Raw genomic sequence first — 16925 nt, forward strand, 5'->3', positions numbered from 1 at the left:
TGGAGGTCCTCACATAGCGTGAGGAAATCCAGCGTCGTTTTAAAACACTTGATGTTCTATGAACACGGAAGTCCCTCTAGTGGCTCTCTAGTAGACAGCCACTAGAGGAGGACTTATCCCTGTGATGTAAATATTGCAGTTTATGAAAACTGCAATAATTACACTTGCAGGGTTAAGGGTAGTGGGAGTTGGCATCCAGGCCACTCCAATGGGCAGAAGTGGTCTGGGTGCCTGGAGTGTCCCTTTAAGATTTACTAAAGTCTGTATTTACCAGTACAGCCTCTGAATTACCTTCAGTGTAGATCAGATTTCAATCTGCCCAGATGCAACCAAATGATTGAAATCCGGAAGAGCAGATATTCAATTAAGAGTGATACTTGGACAGAAATCGCAACTATCTGCATGCAAATTCTAATACAGGCCATCATTACACAAAACTATCATTAACATCATTTTGAAAGGGTTAATTCTCCAGAGGGATTCTATATACCCAAATAATCCAAACATTTATTTCAGTTATTAAATTTATATTCTTAATTTTCAGTATTGATAAAATTTACAATGTTCTCTAATTTAGCATTATTTTGACTATTTATGTATCATATTAGTAAGCATTGGCTCATATACTGTTGTTCACAATGCTGTTTTCTTTGATGCACAAGCTGGAAGTATTGGCTTCCTTCTAATGTGACATTGATTACTCTTCCTATTATATCCATTTCCCATTCCACCCAACAAGATGCCAATCTCCTGTAGTTAATGGAAGAGGTGTTTCGGATTAGTCAATAGATTGGACGGGGGTGGGGAGAGTTCACAAATGTATTTTTAGGTTATTGTCACATTCCAGATATATTCCACAATACAGAACGGCTATAAGACAGATGGCATGACTTACATTTTGCAATGTCTCCCTGTATCTGCAATATCTGTGGAACAGGCATGGTGAGAACCACTGCATCGAAAGCTTCAGAAGAACCACATTTTCTATACACCTCCCATTTGTCACCCTGAAGATTTATGTGCGTAACATGGCGTTCAAAGTAGATATCAGCACCTGCTTAGAATGGTAAAAGTGCTTAGCATTTATATATATGTGCTAAAACAGATCAAATACAATAACAATAAAATAAAAAAAAAGATAAAGAAAACATGTGAAAGGGGCAACCTCAGTACCATATTCAAACATACCAATTAAATGGGTATGGTGTCATTGGGCTGCAGACACCTTTCTCAATGCAGCCCTTTGACCACAGAATGGTTTCAGCCCTTTGACCACAGCCCCCCACCTTGCTCATTAAAGTCCACAAGGCACAGAGGGGCCAGCGTCTGCTAATGAATATTGCTAGTGTGAAATATATGTCCAGAATTGATAGTACAAATGGGAACCATATATTGCCAATTAACGCTAAAAGCTTAACTGCTTAACTGCTTTGGAGACCACCATTTCAATCAACCTCTCAAAAACGATTTGATCAATAACTGGGGAATGTTGCTTGCATCCTAACAGCACCATAACCACTAGATCGGCATGTATTATTTATGGTATCTAGTCTGTGCCTTTAACCCCTTAAGGACACATGACATGTGTGACATGTCATGATTCCCTTTTATTCCAGAAGTTTGGTCCTTAAGGGGTTAAAGAAATTTAATTTTATCTGGGCATTTTCTTTTTATATATATGTACATGAAATGGTCTTTCAAAAATACTATATAGCAATTAAAGTAAACACAAATAAACATCAATATAACAATAATTAACCAGGATTGTTGCATTGTTTAACCACAGGAATTCTTACAAAAGACATCTTGCGGGGAGTATCGCTATTAGAAAACCCTTCAATAGGCAATAGATACAGGCAGTGTTCTGTGTCTTCAAAATATACCGGTTTTCATCCTTAGCAATCTTGGTATGCTAATGTGGAAGGATGAACTACTTTAGCACACAGACCAGATGAACCGTGGACGTCAAGTAGAGCCAGGTAAGTGTCAAACCATTCATAAACAGTTTGACAGCTTACGCTGGGACAGTCACCTTAACACCTCGCTCATCACTTTCTCTCCACTGGTGAAAGCTCATAGGAATGTTGTGTCTCAGAAGATGAGACAATAATGAGAAGTATTTAATTATGCAGTTTCTGTCCTTTATGGTACTAAATGCAGCTATTATTAAGGAAGTAATGCCAAACACTTAAACAAAAAATTTTAATTAAACGGATTATAAAAATAAATAAATGATAGAAAATCGCTATAGCTAGTCTAGACAAATACATTTAATGATGCTAAAAGCTGCATAGGTGACAGTGCATTTTCTGTGAAATAATGGAGGCAAATTAATCTTTCAGTGCTTTTAGTTTATTGAAACCTCCACAAATAATGCCAAAGCATTACGGTTAAAAATCTATCTTCCTGTCCCAGTGCTGTCTGACTGTATAAATATTGACAAGCAAACTGCACTCAATATAAAAATAAAGATGCACTATTAAAAAAGTAAAAAAAAAAACAAAACACAATAAGTGTTTCGAGTTCACAGATACAACAGCATAGTACTGGGCACAATGTGGATTGCACCATCTATAAAAAAAGGTTACTACTGTTTGGATTTCAAAACATTCTGAACTCTATATGCTGATTTAAATTGTTCTCTTTTACATGTTGTTCTTCAACCAAACCTACACTATAATCACTGGCTGGATGAAATAGTCAACAGCCAACAGCAATAATGCTATCGGATGTGGGACTGGTAAGAAGTACAGGAAACAACGATGGGGTAAAAATTACATTTTTTCACTGTTTTATTTAGATATGGCAATGAACAAACGAGGAATAAAAATAAATAAACTGCTGGTTTACTGGTAGTTCTGAGTCAGTGTACAAGCAAACGTTAGAGACAAAGTGTGTTAATGTATGTAGGGAAATGAAAGATGTGCTACCTGATTCTTTGAGGTAATGTTTGACTATGGAAGAGACTCCGTGAGGTGTAACCAAATTATAAGAGCCATCTTTCATCACCATTCCTTCTACCACAGCATGTAACGGCTTTAGAATGCCATGAGCCAATAGATCATCGTGAAATCTGGGGGTAAAATAATAAATAAAACGACATGTTTAGAACATAGGTATTAGAAGTTAGGAGGACATGTTTTAACCCCTTTAGGGCGGAGGCAATTGTACAAGTTCTAACCAAAACAAAACCTACCATTTGAGCTATATGCCTGTTTTTTTACCACTTGAGAAAGCCTTAAGGGGAGACACACATTGTGGTTTTTAGGCTGTTGTTAAAGAAAGTACTTTGGCTACCTCATTACGTGCCTTTTAGCCATATATTTTTGTACTTATTATAGTGTTTGGAGTATTTTTATTGGCGCTCCCTGTATATTGTTGTTTGACTTGTTCTAGTTTTCTTGGGGGTTGGAGGGATTCCCCTATTATCAGGTGTGCTGCCTCCAATCCCAGTGTTCTTAGTTTGTTTAGCTCTGCTCTATTCCTTGTTTAGTTTTTTTTTTTTAGTTTTTTTAATTCTATTCAAGAATGGTGTTTGACCAGTCTTTTTTAGCAGCCACTTGGTCACAAACCCTGGCCAAAGCTATCGTTCGTATTTGCTATTTGCAGTTTTCACACACAAACTGCATTTCCATTGATGATATAATCACCATTATATGTTTCTTTTTTAAAACACTCGGATTTGTGTTCAGTGAGGTCTCAAGAGTATAACAGTACCCCACCACTTCCCCCCAGGTTTTATGGTGTTTTGGAAAGTTGCAGGGTTAAATATAGGGCTTGCAAATTAAAGTCTCTGGATGTTCTGCCTGGGTTGTCAGACAGGTTACTCAAATTGTAATTAATAAAATCACTTAACTATGATGAAAATGAAAATGATGTACATGTGTATGTGTGTATATATATATATATATATATATATATATATATATATATATATATATATATATATACACACACATACATACATACATATACACACACACATACATACACACTTATATATACTATATAAATAATTTTTTGTTTATGATTTTTTTTTTCTTTTATTGAGAGAGAGATCTAATTTATAATTATATAATAATTTCAATTTCATTATTGTTGCTCTTGCCCGATAATGCTTTTATTTCTTTATTACGTTATTTCATTTTGAGGACTGATTGACAACCCAGGCAACTCCCCTAGAGACTGTGCCTCTCACTGCCAAGTCGGTCATGTGATCATGATCAGATTGGCTGAAGCGTTAAGTATACCACACCAGGTCAGTGGCGGATCCAGAACCTGATCTCGGGAGGGGCACTTGTAGATTATTTAAAGAAATAATCTAGGCACAATAACCACTACAGCTCAGTGTAGTAGTTATGGCGCCAGTAGTGCCAGGATCCCATCCCAGAGTAAGTAGTCAAACCGTTTAAGAACAGTTTGACAACTTACCTGGGGTCTGCTGGGATATTGGGCATAGGAGCAGTGGTATGTGTTATGGGTGAAGTGTGTGTGTGAGTGGTGAAGTGCGAGTGCGTGAGGGCGGCAGTGTATGTCAGGGTTGCAGTGTGTGTGTTAGGGGGCAGTGTATATGTGGGGCAGTGTGTGTGTGTGAGAGAGCTGCAGTGTGTGTGTGAGAGTTGCAGTGTGTGTATGGGGGCAGTGTGTGTATGGGGGGCAGTGTTTGTGGGGCAGTGTGTGTATGGGGGGCAGTGTTTGTGGGGCAGTGTGTGTAGTGTGTGTATGGGGTCAGTGTTTGTGGGGCAATGTGTGTAGTGTGTGTATGGGGGCAGTGTGTGTATGGGGCAGTGTTTGTGGGGCAGTGTGTGTAGTGTTTGTAGTGTGTGTATGGGGGGCAGTGTTTCTGGGGCAGTGTGTGTATGGGGGCAGTGTGTGTATGGGGGCAGTGTTTGTGGGGCAGTGTGTGTAGTGTGTGTATGGGGGCCAGTGTTTCTGGGGCAGTGTGTGTAGTGTGTATGGGGGCAGTGTGTGTAGTGTGTATGGGGGCAGTGTGTGTGGGGTCAATGTGTGTAGTGTGTATATGGGGGCAGTGTTTGTGGGTGGCAGTGTTTGTAGTGTGTGTATGGGGGGCAGTGTTTGTGGGGCAGTGTGTGTATGGGGGCAGTGTTTGTGGGGCAGTGTGTGTAGTGTGTATATGGGGGGCAGTGTTTGTAGTGTGTGTATGGGGGCCAGTGTTTGTGGGGCAGTGTGTGGTAGTGTGTGTATGGGGGGGCAGTGTTTCTGTGGTAGTGTGTGTATGGGGGGGTAAGGAGGGTAGGGAGGCTTTTTTTTTATTTAATTAAAATTAATTTATTTATGTCCCTTCTTACCTTTATTGATGAGGAGGGGGGGACATATTTCGTTCCCTGGTGGTCCAGTGGGATTCCCTGGTGGTCCGGTGGTGGTGAGGTGAACTCTAGCCCAGTTACAGGGCTAGAGTTCACTCTCGCGAGATTTGGAGCGTTGCCGTGGTTACGGCGGCAACGCTCCAAATCTCGCGAGAGGAGGACCCGGAGGAGCTGCAGGTAAGAGCTCCCGGGTCCTCTCTCACTCGGGAGGGGGCAATTGCCCCATTGCCCCCCCCCTGGATCCGCCACTGCACCAGGTAAGGGGGTCCCGATGCAGACCTGCGGCAATTAAAGCCCACATTTTGCAAGACAGCATAGTACGCCTGACGTCCATTAAGGGACACTACAGCTCATTGAAATGGTCTGGGTACATTGTCCTGATTGCACTATTGCAGAGGAACTGCAATGTTTACATTGCAGCCCTAAGGAAGCCTCCAGTGGCTGTCTACCAGACAGAGGCGCTTCCTGGCTGTTAACAGACTTTTGGTCCAGTAACTGACGTAGAACATCCTCTCGTTCTGCATGAGGACATCCAGCGTCAGCTATTTCCTGTAAGGAGGCTTAATGTGCATGCAGCACTTGACGTGCATGCACGCCCGCTCATCAAGGGACGTTGGAGGAGGCAGAGTTGTGACCCATCATCAAGAGATATCTGCTCTGAGATCAGGTAAGTACAAATTGTGTTTTTAACCCTTTATCTACTACTGTGGGTTGGGGGTGGGTTTGCGAGCGGGGAGGCAGAGGATGCTATAGTGCCAGGACTACAGCTTTGTATTCCTGGCACTATAGTATCCATTTAAGGGGTTAAAATGATAACATCCAATACAGCTCAACTGTGGCCAAGTTCAATTTACTTCTAGAAAGACAGAAAACTACAATAATTTAACCCTTAGCTGTCTTCTAATCGCAAGGACACAAAAGAGTTCACTTTCCCTTTTTTTTTTAATTCTTTATTTTTTCGTGCATGAGGTAACAACAATTCTTACAAAGCCATAACGGCGTATGCAAGTACATTGAGAATACAAAGTATCACGTATATGACATGAAAGTGAAAGCACATTTTTTGTTTTTAAAAGAACAAGCAGAGTTAAAACAGGCTATTTGCACACGTCTACGAGAAGGTTCTCGTATTAAAAGGATAAAGAGGTTAGTAAACTTGGTATGTTAGACGTGTTGGGTAGTATGCGTGCTAGACTGACTGAGCGTCTTGGGCGTAGTGCTTAGGCTAGGGTTTTGTTTTACTTCTCAAGATCAGCTCGGTGGCAGTGAGTTAGGTGAGACTAATCTATGCATGAGCGGGATACCGCAGTGTGCGGACTGGCATCAGTGTGAAACATTGCATTGGTTATTAATTTGGCAGATAGATTTAGACATACGAAAACAAGTGCTGCTCATATAACATGGTTTACATCTTTACTTATGGTGTAACATCTTAGCCATCAGCTCGTATGTGTAGATGCTATGTGAGAGAGCGTATGCACTAGAAATAAAACAGTGTGTGACATGAATAAAACAGGTTTGTACCTGCTATCCTAAAGAGAGTTAAGGTGAGAGAACTAAATAAGAAAAAACTAACAATGTAGAAGTGGCAGGGGGGGCGGGGCCGGACCGCCGAGCGGGAAAGTCGCATGAAAGAGCAGCTCCTGCAAATCATAGGCCATTAACGCTAATATTCGGAGGGAAAATAATAATTATGGACCGACACCAACGGTAATCAGTGCCGAGGAGGTGCTGGATCCAGGGAGAGGCCGGCTTCCCAAGTTTCAGTCCCCTGGAGGGAAGGTCGCCGCCAGACCGGTTGGGGCCTTCGCCGGCGGTGAGTGGGGCGGACGGCCGCTGCCCCACTATCCTGCCTGACAGCACCCGGCCAGAGACCCAATCCCGGGCGTGTCCGGCCCCGTCTCCCCCCCCTATGGACCGGGGGGGTGATCCCGGTCCTTACCTAGCAGACCCAACACTCGGAGGCCGCAACAAAATGGCGGAGACCGCATGCGGGGCGACCCCAGTAAGGAGTAATAAAGTCGCACCCGCCACACATTAATGGACAGCCGACACGGGCCACGAGGTCACTGTTGAACACCCGCTGTGACCCACCCTGGGTTCAACCACATGGTGGAGGAGCAGACAGAACCACGCCGACCCGATGCTGGCAGCAGCGCATATAACCAGCGGGGGCCAGCACCGACGACCGGCCAGCCCAGCGTTTGCAGGAGAAGCTCCAGCAATGAGAGAAGATGCCCCAGCGACAAAACCCTATAAGCAATGCCTCCCAGATCAACGCGGACACACATGGCCCGACGACTCACATCCGCAAGGCCCAACCGGACAACCAACGTGGCAGCAGGGTCCACACTCCCACTAGAGGCAGGCACAGGACTAAAAATAGCAAGTATAGCACATGGGGTCTATCACTCTGCCACCTATCTGGACTGTACCTGACATAGCGGAACCCTTGCTTTTGTCCCCTTGCTGCCCTCAGACTGCATGGGCAGATCCCATGTCACAGGGTCATGGACTCTTGGCTTGCTGCTGGGGGGGGGGTTGGCCTGGGGTGGAGGAACCCATGCATATTTGAAGTTCTCATGTACCACAATTTTAAGTGGATAGGCTTGGTCCTCTGCTGTCCTGTGACTAGCCTTTATGTTAACGACACCCAATCTGAACGTTATTATGTGACTTAACTGCAATGGCCTGTATGCATCTCATGTTTAGATAACACAGCGATGATATTTCATAATAGGTGAAAGTTGTAGCTATGAAAATCTCTATTGTCTATCACTTAAACTATACTTAAACAAAAATTGTGCTAGATTTTTCACGTACCTTAATGTTTATCTGTTTATAATGCGTTGGAGGAATGCCTTTGGGGTACCTCACAAACATTTGTTATAAACTTAAGCACTGAAAAAATAAAGAATTTAAAAAAAAAAAAAAAAAAGAAGTGGCAGGATAGCGTCCCTCTTGTGTGAGATTTACATGTCATCTCCTCCGAGGGTCAGGGTATGACCAGTGGGCCCCTGCTTAGCCTATGCCCTCTAGGGGGCAGATATTGTCCCATGACCAGGGTAAGCGCTCTTACGCTTTATGGAGGGAGAGGGAGGGGGGGGAGGGGCTGTTATTAGTAGCTTGAGGACAAAAGGTAAAACATATATTAATGCAAAGCAAATAGTAAGGCAAAACGAATATTGAGCATAATCATGTCTTTGGTTGATATGGCATACACCGGGGTCCGGCAGACCTGGTCGCTCTAGCATGACTTGTGTAGCAGGAGGTAAGTCCGCAATCAGCCCGCTCTCAACCACGGGATCTGCAAAGACCCTGGGGGATGATATTTGTCCCGTGTGCCAGGTGGTTGGTGCTGATGTGGTTTGGTATGTCCCCTCCAGAGTTGTGCAAGGGCCGATTGTGTCTTTCGCGGGGCTTCTTCCATGTCTTCTTGAGCGGAAGGAAAAAGAAAAATTAGTCAATACACTGTAAGTCCACAAGAACTTAGAGGCAGTCCTGTCTTTTCGTTTAGCTCTGTGAGGCTAAGCCAAATAGACTTTAGATCCAGTGTTCATCTGGTGTCGGCTGCTGCAGTTCAAAAGGGTAATTGGAGGCTGTGATAAGTTAGGTAGAAAAAAAATAAATAAATAAATAAATAAAATAAAAAAAATTAAATAATAAAAAAAAAAAAAAAATTAAAAAAAAAAGGTCTCCAACGGTATATTTCCATTGAATTGAGGACTGAGTATTCTGCGGCTATGGTAACGGTATTATAATAATTGGGAAGGACGGCGTGTCTCTTCATGCTGTCTGAGGTGTTTCAGGTGGGATTTGTTGTTTGGAGTTCCCTCCTTAGTTCTCGTGGTATAAATGGAGGGGCATTAGCTGGGTTCCAGCTGTGAGTGGTTGTAGGTGGCACACCGTTAGCCATAGAGTCCCCTGGGAGCCCCAGCGCTGGCAGTAGCCCTTTTGCTCCCTGTATGTCGTGGACTGGGTGAGTGGCGTCCCCATGTTGTACCTGCAGTGTGCGGGGAGATCTCCATCTATAGGGGATGCTGTTCGCTCGTAGGAGAGCCGTGAAGGGTTGGAGAGAGCGGCGCCATGCGAGTGTGTTCCCCGATAGGTCAGCGTAGAAGGAGAGCGCCATGCTCTCGAAGGAATATGGAGAGTGGTTGCGTACCGCGTTGAGGACTGCCGTTTTGTCTCTGCTCCTTTGGAACCGGACGATCAGGTCTCGAGGTGCCCCGGCCGGGGCTTTAGTCGGTTTGGGTAAGCGAAACATCCCCTCAATTTCCACAGCTTTCGCTTGTTTGGGCGGTAGGAGCGCTTGGAGCAATCTGCGTACCAGGTGAGGTAGCTCTGCCTCCGTTGTAGCCCCCTGCATGTACTGGGAAAGAACCTGACACACGTTTCGTATATGTACCTTCGTCAGAGGAAAAGATCTACTGAATGTGGACTCCCTTATATCAGAATACTGCACCCAAAGGTAATTAACAACAGCCAATCGGTTCCCTGGACATCTTGAGGGTGTGTGTGAGGGGGAGTGACCAACAGATGACTGATGTCATACCTGAAGTATACCTTATTATATATAACAGATGCCCATCACAGGGCTGTCAAATTAAAAAAAAAAATGTTGGTTAATTTTTATATTATTGTTGTTCATTCAATATGTTATTCTTATTTATTGTTTTTAACATATTCATCCTCGAATAGCCTGTTATTAAGAGTTACAGGAGGTGCATGAAGGTTTCAATGACTATCTTTGGTCAGGTTAATCTTTAGATGGACACTATAACCACCAAGAACCGTTCATATTCACTGAAGTGGGTTAGGTGCAGCGTCCCTGTCCCACCCAGTCATGCAGTGCAAATCTCTAACAATGATATATGCAGCCCCCGTCAACTTCAACTTCAAACAATTCCTCAAGCAAACCTAGGATAATGTCAATATAAATAAACAGGTAACAGTTTCCACATCTGCCAAGCAACATCATTGAACCATTCCGGCTATGCAGAAAATTATCTAGCCCACCAATACATGGAGCCAAGGATGCACTTGAAGTCTTAATAAACCTTACACAGTATATGGTAAACTAAATATCGCCCCCCTATGAACAATGAGCATAAACAAAATAAATAAATAAAAATGTACCAAAAGACCCCAACTAAGGAGATAATAGTCAGCCAATGGTCACCATAGTGAACCTAGACTTAAAATGTCCCTAATAAGGGGGCCAGTATAGGATACCAGAGTAGTGGGCAGAAGAATGGTATAGGGTTCAATTACCACAAAAATGTAAATCAAATTATACTGAGCCAAAGTACAGCCATATTTCTAAGTAAGTTTCAAAGTGCCCCATTATTGATAGATATATATATATATATATATATATATATATATATATATATATATATATATATATAAATAAATAAAAGGCCAGGTAGATACAAGTACATTAATGTATTACAGTACATCTATCATATAGGTGAGCAGGACAGTCCCTATATACAAAGAATTGGAATTGGGATGTCAGTGCCATCAAATGCATCATACAGGGTCAAGAGGCCTAAGGTGCAAAAAAATTATAATAGAGTAGATAAATGTTAATAGATCAGTGGGTAAAAAACAGACTGTACATAAATTATATAAAGTTCCAGATCAATAATACAGCGGAAAACAAATTCCGAGGATATAGGGAAGCTAAATGGATACATAGATATTAACCAAAGCAATAATAAATTGGTGCATGGTGCCCATATATACAGTGCCAGTCCTCAAAAGAAGGTATCAATCCGAGATGAATAAAGTGTACGAGAAGCTTTCATTAAGGCCCAATGGTGACAGGGTTTTTAATTTCTCTCTTTGTAGGAGCTTCCTGTCCAAATCACCCTTCCGGGGCCCCAGGGTAACTTTCTCTATGCCACTGAAATCCAGTCCAGATGAGGAACTCCCATGGTAGAGTTTTAGGTGTTTGGAAATGGGGTTATTAACATGTCGGGATGGATTAGCTGAGTTTACATGCTCCAAAATCCTCAGTTTAAATGCACAGAGTGTCTTACCCACATATTGTTTTTGACAGCTACACTTGAGAAGGTAAATCAATCCCCTCATTTGACAATTGAAAAAGGAGTGGGTTATGAAGCTCTCGGTCTGCGTAGAGTTGGAAAAGTTTGCAGAGTGTCTCTATATATGTACCTACATTCCTTACATCTCCAGCACTGGTAAGTGCCCCTAGCGGGAGATCTAAGCCAAGTAGGGTCCATTGAGAGAGTCTTAAGGTGACTCGGGACCAAAATGTCCCTAAGATTACGCCCCCATCTTGCTGTCATGGAGATGTGTGCAGGGATGTCCTCGTGGATATGTTGATCATGATGGAGTAAGGGCCAAAACCGTTTAAGTATGCCTTTGACTGCATACCATCCTGAATGAAAGTTCCCTATACATCTAATCGGGTCTCTAGTTGGTTTGGTAGGCAGAGGTTTCTTTAGAAGGTCCGACCTATCCGACAGGAGTGCCCTTTTTTACGCCATTTTAACCCCTTAAGGACACATGACATGTCTGACACGTCATGATTCCCTTTTATTCCAGAAGTTTGGTCCTTAAGGGGTTAAAGGCATCTGTTCGGATAGCCTTTTCTTTTTAACTAGGATTGCAGAACCTTAGCCTTAGTCTTGAAGTCTTCCATAGACTAACAATTGCATCTTAAACGGAGGTATTGCCCTACCGGTATTCCTTTCTTCAGGGCCGGAGGGTGGTAACTCAGCTGACAAGCTGACGCTGGCATTGTGCCACACCAAGCCACCCCATGTGTTTAGGATGGTCTGGATCAAAGCCTACCAACAATAGTTTCTTTATCCAAGGACAAAATCTGACTGCTATTCTGGGGTGAAGAATGATTTTTTTTCACATGTAAAATAGAAAACGATCTTTAACCCCTTAGTGACCAGACCGCCAGTATTACTCAGTTTGTGATTGCCAGGTAAAACTTTGACCGGCTGTCCACGAGGTAGAACCCCAAAATACCAGAGAAATCATTAATTACTTACCTGTAATTTCGTTTCTAGGTTCTATGTTCTACCTTTCTCTTTATTATTTCCACTTCCCTTTAACCCCTTAGTGACCGCTTTTCAATTTTCTTACCGTTTGGGACAAGGGCTGTTTATACATTTCTGTGTTGTTTAGCTTTAATTTTCCTCTTACTCATTTACTGTCCCCACACATATTATATATCATTTTTCTTGCCATTAAATGGTCTTTCTAAAGATACCATTCATTTTATCATATCATATCATATCATATACATTTACTATAAAAAAATTATAAAATATAATGAAAAAATGTAAAAAAAAAAATAAAATACATTTTTCATACTTTGGCCCCCAAAATCTGTTACAAATTTACAACCGCATAAAAACACCCATGCTAAATACTGTCCTAAGTTTAGATATACCCAATGTTAACAGGTTCTTAGCTTTTATTGGAAAGTTATAGGGCAATAAGTACAAGTAGCACTTTGCTATTTCCAAACCATTTTTTTTCAAAGTTAACAAAGGTTACATTGTAACACTGATATCTGTAATTAATCCCTGAATAACCCTTGACATGTATATATATTTTTTAAAGAAGACAACCTAAGATATTAAACTTGGGGTATTTTGACTCTTTTCATGCAACCATTTTATCACCAATCTATGCCCAAAATTTTTTTTACAAATAATAATTGGTGATTTTTTTTGACACACATAGCAATTTAAGAATACATGTGCTGAGAACTTTAAGGGTTAGTGCCAAAGAACAGCCTGATATGTGTTCAGCAGCATCTCCCGAGTACACTGATACCACCCATGCATAGGTGTGTCGGGTTCTCTGGGGGCTAAAATACCTTATTTGGAGGGTGTGCATTCCTGTTTTCCAACTTGGCATTTTCACAGCTGGTCATCATGCACCTATGTCCTATTTGGGACATTTTTAAAGTCGGCCATTGTAATTTACCCCCGTCAAACCATATATTTTTGAAAACAGTGGCGTACCTAACATGGTCGCAGGGGTCGCACCGTGGGCCGCCTAGATGCCGCCCCCTCCGTGCTCTCCCCGCTGGATACCTAATGGACCCCCCTGGCAGGCGACATAGTTCCCGTCAGCCGTGGCGAGGGAACCGTGTTCTCTCTGCTCCCTCGCGCCGCTTGCCGATACCTGGAGCCGGATTATGACATCATCAGTAGACAGCCCGCGTCTGACAAGAACTCTGCCACCCACCGCACTGAAGCCCCACTGGACCCCAGCTCTCCAGGAAGGGAGGATGGGTGGACATTTGATCTGAAAAACGTGTGTGTATGTGTGTGTCTGAGTGTATGTGTGTGTCTGTAAGTATGTGTCTGTGACTATGTATGTGTCTGTGAGTGTAACAGTATCCCCCCTCCCCCCCCCACCCCCCATGTACAGGTTTTATAGTGTTTTTGAAAGTAACAGGGTCAAAAACAAGGCTGTTTTTTCACATTGAAATTTGCCAGATTGGTTATGTTGCCTTTGAGAGAGTATGGTAGCCCAGGAATGCGAATTACCCCCATGATGGCATACCATTTGCAAAAGAAGACAGCCCAAGGTATTGCAAATGGGGTATGTTCAGTCTTTTCTACTAGTCACTTAGTCACAAACACTGGTGTTCATAATTGTTGTTTGCATTTTTAACAAACAAAGAAATATAAATGCTAACTTTGGCTAGTGTTTGTGACTAAGTGGCTACTAAAAAAGACTGGACATACCCCATATTGAATACCAGAGGCGTAACTAGTAACCACAGGGCCCCGGTGTGAAAACTGCCCTGGGGCCCCCCCCCCATATATCTACCTCGTGCCTCCCCCCCCCCATACATTCAGACAACCAGATACACATACATACAGACACACACACACACAGAGACCCCTACATACAGACACATGTAGAGACACAAACACATACACTTAAATTTATGAAATGATTTATGTAATTATGTATATTGACATATGTATATTTCATATTTTTATTTATATATACACATAGATATATATAATTTCATTCTAAGTGTATTTTCATATAATATATATATATATATGAAAATACAGTTAGAATAAAATTACATATGTATATACATTTTAAAAATAATTTTTACATGTTTATTTTTAATGAATTATTTATTTTTTATAATTTTACTCTAAGTGTATTTTTATATTAAAATTTGTATATATTTCTAAATTAAAACACTTAGTATGATGTTATATATATATATATATATATATATATATATATATATATATATATATATATATAAAAAATGTATTAACGTTTAATTTTTTTTATTTTTTTTTTTACTTTTAACTTTTTTTTTACCAGCAGGGGGACTGTCTGGCACTATAGGGTTAATAGGTCCAGGTACAGTGTCTCTTTAAGCCCTGCTACTCTTATTATTTTAAGACTAACCATGTCAGAGCTTTCTAATAAAGAACACTGATAGAAGTTTCTTATCTGACCTGATCAGAAGCATGACAATTACATACACACACACATATATATACATATACACACACATACACATATACACTCCTACTTTGACACAAGGAATACACACAGGGTCATTTACTAAAGCAAGAATTGCCAGAAATTGAAACTAAATTTCAAATTAAATGCCTAAATAATCAAATTGAGCAACAAAACTGACATGGAGAATTTTTCTAATACAACTATTTAGGCCCATAATTTAAAATTGTTAAATTTTCCCAGCAATTCAAATTAAAGAGAATAATCCTGACAGTGTTCTTTGAAAGTTATATTACAAATGTGTATTTCTGACACTATAGTTTTGAAAGCATAGTTTTTACTCATCTTTATTCCAGTGCCGCGCCAATCTCGTTGCAGCTGGTTCCATCCAAGTTTGATGATATCAGCCAACCCAATGCTTTCCTATATGAAAGCAATGAGAGGCTATTGTGCATGTACAGCAAAACACCATGCTGCACTAATCAGCATCTCCTCATAGAGTTGCATTGAATCAATGAGGCTCTATGGGAAGTGTCCAAGTCTACATGCAGAGCATGTGGAGACATTGAACATCAGTGCCTCCCACTAAAAGGAGTTGCTAGGCAGTAATGTAAACACTGCCTTTTCATTGAAAAGGCACGGTTTACATTAAAGAGCCTGCAAGGATTATCTGCGGACACCAGAACAACTACATTAGGCTGTTGTTGTTCTGGTGACTATAGTGTCCCTTTTAATACTTAAAATTTGGTTTGAAGGGCCCAGGATATAATTTTGCCCGGGGGCCCAGAAGGCTGTCAGTCCGTCTCTGTTGGGGTGCATTTACTGCCCAAAATGCAATAAGAGGAATTTGGTCAGACCAAGAGAGACTCCTTCATATAAACATCTTGGAGTTTAGAGCAATACAATTAGCTCTCCAGGGCTTAGTTCGTCTAAACCAGTTACCGATGTCGGTAAAAGTCCAACCGGACAACAGGAGAGCGGTGGCTTATATAAACTATAGAGGGGGCACAAGATCAAAGGGTCTTTGTTTGGAGAGGCTAGATCTTTGGTCTTGGGCTTTAGCAAACAAAGTTCGGGTTTACGCAGAATATGTTCCGGAAGAGGCAAACAAGCTCACAGATTCTTTCGATTGCCAAAATTTGTCTCTGGCAACGGTGCAATTAAAGATTGCTCTATTCCAACGGATAGAAAGCAATTTTGGCCAGAGACAAGTAGATCTGTTTGCATCCTAAACTTCTACACAAACTCCCATATACTCCATGTTACATCTACTTGGGACGTAGACCTCTTATTAAATTTCCTTAATTCTATGGATAATTCTTTTAATGCTAAAATTGATTTAAGATGGACTGCTATTAAGTTGGCTTCTCTGCTGTCTATTTCAGAACTGTGGTTGTCCCGGACCCCGGAAGGGTTCCATATTATACTAAAAGAGAGACAAAAAACATCCCATATTTCCCCGGTCCAGTGGAATTGGATTTGATTCAATATCCTTTCAAACCAGGCTTATGTTTAGTCAACCTGTTACAATGTTACCTTGACCTTTCTGCTGCTGTTAGACATGATATCAGTCACTTATTACACCAAGGAGTCCCTTTCGTCCAGCCAAAGTTAATACAATTAGAGGTTGGATACTTTCCGCTATGTCTTCAGCTACTAAAGCAGCAGCAAAGGGCCTTCCTCTCCCTATTATCTTTAAAGCTGCAAGGTGGTTGTCCAGTAAAACTTTTGTTGAATTATACTGGAGGCCATCAGACATTGAACGCCTTCAGTTTCTTAGGACCATTACCAGATGTTTGCTATTCTACCCACTCGCTTTGATAGGTGGTTATGCCTCCCAGAGGGCAAATCAGAGTTTGCAGGAATCTATGATCTGCAAACTTTCTTTGTCTTAGGGATGAGCATTACCACTTAGCAACAGCGCCTGTCCCACCCTCCCCTAGGGTAAGGGTTTTGCCTGCTGGTGGTACTTTGTTTTTCTTTACATAAGGTTATCTTGTGGTCATTTGGCCTATTTCTAACTGTTTTCTGTTTTTTACATGACTATAACCGTACTCCAAGACAAGACCAACAAACCAAGGATCCACCTAAGTATAA

The 16925-nt window shown here is 41.5% G+C and overlaps 1 protein-coding gene across 2 annotated transcripts in view; it reads right to left on the reverse strand.

Moving 5' to 3' along the window:
* Positions 1-16925, reverse strand: part of RNLS (renalase, FAD dependent amine oxidase) — a 126574-nt gene that overhangs the window by 103577 nt on the left and 6072 nt on the right. Inside the window, exons 3-4 of one of the 2 annotated variants that reach the window (XM_063435279.1) lie at positions 2931-3073; positions 896-1057 (exon numbers count right to left, since the gene is read on the reverse strand). In XM_063435279.1, the coding sequence (XP_063291349.1) occupies positions 896-1057; positions 2931-3073 (305 nt within the window). The remainder of the gene's footprint in view (positions 1-895; positions 1058-2930; positions 3074-16925) is intronic. The other variant, XM_063435280.1, reaches the window with a different exon arrangement.

Source organism: Pelobates fuscus, chromosome 10 (genome assembly GCF_036172605.1).
Source record: "Pelobates fuscus isolate aPelFus1 chromosome 10, aPelFus1.pri, whole genome shotgun sequence".
Lineage (NCBI taxonomy): Eukaryota > Metazoa > Chordata > Amphibia > Anura > Pelobatidae > Pelobates > Pelobates fuscus.